The sequence below is a fragment of the Entamoeba invadens genome, assembly GCF_000330505.1.
Source record: "Entamoeba invadens IP1 unplaced genomic scaffold scaff_1105074725585, whole genome shotgun sequence".
Taxonomy (NCBI): Eukaryota; Evosea; order Mastigamoebida; family Endamoebidae; genus Entamoeba; species Entamoeba invadens.
In genome coordinates, this window is record NW_004440451.1 from 27,816 (window position 1) to 30,569 (window position 2,754).

Here is a 2,754-nt window from a genome sequence, read left to right on the forward strand (position 1 = left end):
ATATAAATTACTCTGAAGATAAGGAAGATGATGATGATGACTGCAAAGATGATAATTTGGTTTGTTAATTCAAACGATATAAGACTAATAAACACTGCGTTTACTACACTAATATATTATAATAAAATTTAATTAAAAATTTATGTATATTTGGTTATATGTCTTACGATTGTAAGCTGTTTCCCGTTTTCTTTCAAATAAATTCTGTAATAATTCAGCTTTTCAACGTAATATAAATAGACTTTAACAGCCTTCTTTTAAACACTTCGAAAAAATGCTCAGGCAAAATGAAAATGATGTTTTTTCTTTTTGTTTAAATAAAAAAATAAAATCAAATAACATTTAGAAAACAATTTACCATTATTCACCAAAAATTATCAAAAGCGGTTTTTTTCCACCCCTTTAGGTCCCATCAAAATAATGAAAAATATTTTCATGGTTATTATTATTAAATAAAAACCTTTAAAATCTTTATTATTTATATTTAAATAAAGTAACTTAAATATATTAAAATGAATTATACAATATATCGAGCTCATCGCAAACTTGTTCGATTTTAATTCTTTGAGCCGGGTCTTGGCACCAGCACCTTTTTATAATATCAAAGCACCTTTCATCCATTTCTTCTGGTTTTTCAAGTCGTTTCCCACTAATAACAAAATCAGCAACGATCCATGGATATTCAAATTGTTCGACTGGGTATGCCTCTCCCCATTTAAAGCATTCGAACATAGTCATTCCAAACGAGTAAATATCTTCTGGTTTCTTATATTTCTTTTGATTTAATATCTCAGGAGCCATATATACAGGTGTACCCACTCCTTTAGTGAATGTCATATTAGTCATCAATAAATTGATATTTCTAGATGATCCAAAATCAGTCAATTTCGCATTAATTCTTTCATCAGCATAAAGTGAAAAAATCAGAATATTGTCTGGTTTAATGTCTCGATGTAACACGCCGTTTGAGTGTAAATACAAAATTCCTTTCGAAACGTCTTTCATGAATTTAACTTTTAATTTAAGTGAGTCTTTTTGTGTAAAAATTTCATAATTCAACGTCTTTGTGTTCTTCTTTTTATTATTTTTAGTATTTTTATTCTTATTATTCGACTCGTTCATTTCATTTAAAAGTGCTTTCTTGTTAGAAAGTGTTTGTTGAATCAAGTCATTCAAAGATCCAAAATCGGCCAATTCAGTGACTATACACATTTTGTTTGGTATAAATACAGCGCCATAGAAGTGGACGATATACTCACTTCTAAATTTGTCTAACATAGAAACTTCCTTCTCAAAATCCTCAAGAGCTTCCTCGTTATGTGTAGTGCTTTTCATTTTCTTAATTGCCACCAAATTTCCTCTATAATTTCCTTTAAAAACAACACCAAAAGAGCCTTCGCCAAGTTTCTTTTCTTCTATTAACTCTTCGTAATCCATTCGAGTTGAAAATGAAGTCACTCCTTGGAGATTTAATTCACCGGAGACTTCTTTGTTCGTCTTGAGGCCTTTAGAAAAGATCATAATTTTATTTTTAATGACACACGTGCACAGAGGTTTGATATAAATCGAAAATTCACATGCAAATTTGGGTTTGAGACAAATCACTTCGGGATCAACACGAATAGAAAATTTAGATATTTCAGAGGACATACTAAATTGGATCTTAATCGTTTCATTTGAAATGTTGCCGACACAAATGACTTCTTTGGTTTCAACGTTAACTTCAATTTCTTGGTGTTCTGAGTTGAAGTCTATATCTTTGGAACTCACACATATCCCACGTTGAAAGGGTATAAACTTAATGTTAGAATTAGACATAGAAAAGATTGTAGTATTACATTCGATATCATTAATATTGATTTTTTCAATAATCTTCTTTGTTGTGATACTGAAGACAAATACTATAGTTATAATAAAGTAAACTATTACAATAACTAATATCAGTATAACCCACCACACTGAATGTACTTCACAGAATGTGCCATTTACACTTGGCGAATGCCAGAAAGTGCACTGGACACATTTTGAGGCATCGATTTCAAGACATTTGGAGATAGAAGAAAGTCCAACACAACTGTTATTTGCACTCAAAATTTGGGAAGAAAGACATGACGTGCAAATGTGTTTGGAAGAACATGAATAACAATTATCATCACACTTTTCACACTCATTTGAATTGATTGTATAAAACCCTATTTGACAGCGCGAACACCCATTTTGTGTCACTTCCGTTTCACAATTTAATATCAAATCTTGTGGAATACAGTCGCCTTTAATTGTCTTGTAATTGGTCGAGTTACACGACAAACAATTAACTCCATTCAAACATGTCGAGCATTTTATATTACATGAAAAACACTGGAGACCATATCTGTAATACCCGTCTTTGCATTTAACACATCCACCTGAATGTGCAAACTGTTCACAATTGTGCGACAAATTCTCGATACTCAGACAGGAGGAATTATACAGAAAAGTCGACGCATTACAACTCAAACATTGTGACGATTTTGATACACATGTTTGACATTTTTCATCACAATTTTCACATGTATAAGTTTGCGAGTTGTAGTAATATGAAGACGCACATTCATAACACCCAAATTGGTTGTATGTTTTACATCTGATATCAATGTTCTCAACATTTTTCGAAAGACACTTGTTATTAATCAACAAGTAATTTGAATCACATTCAACACATTTCAAATTAGTCGCGTATTTGCAGTGATGTATTAAAGTGTGACACTTCCCATT

The 2,754-nt window shown here is 31.2% G+C and overlaps 1 protein-coding gene across 1 annotated transcript; it reads right to left on the reverse strand.

Annotated features, from left to right (window-relative positions):
• Positions 1-507: 507 nt before the first annotated feature.
• On the reverse strand, positions 508-2,658 carry EIN_511810 (protein kinase domain containing protein; the record flags this gene model as incomplete). The annotated part of the gene is made up of 1 exon (XM_004258221.1): positions 508-2,658. A coding segment is annotated over one exon (2,151 nt), but the record flags the coding sequence as incomplete, so codon positions are not given.
• Positions 2,659-2,754: the final 96 nt, after the last annotated feature.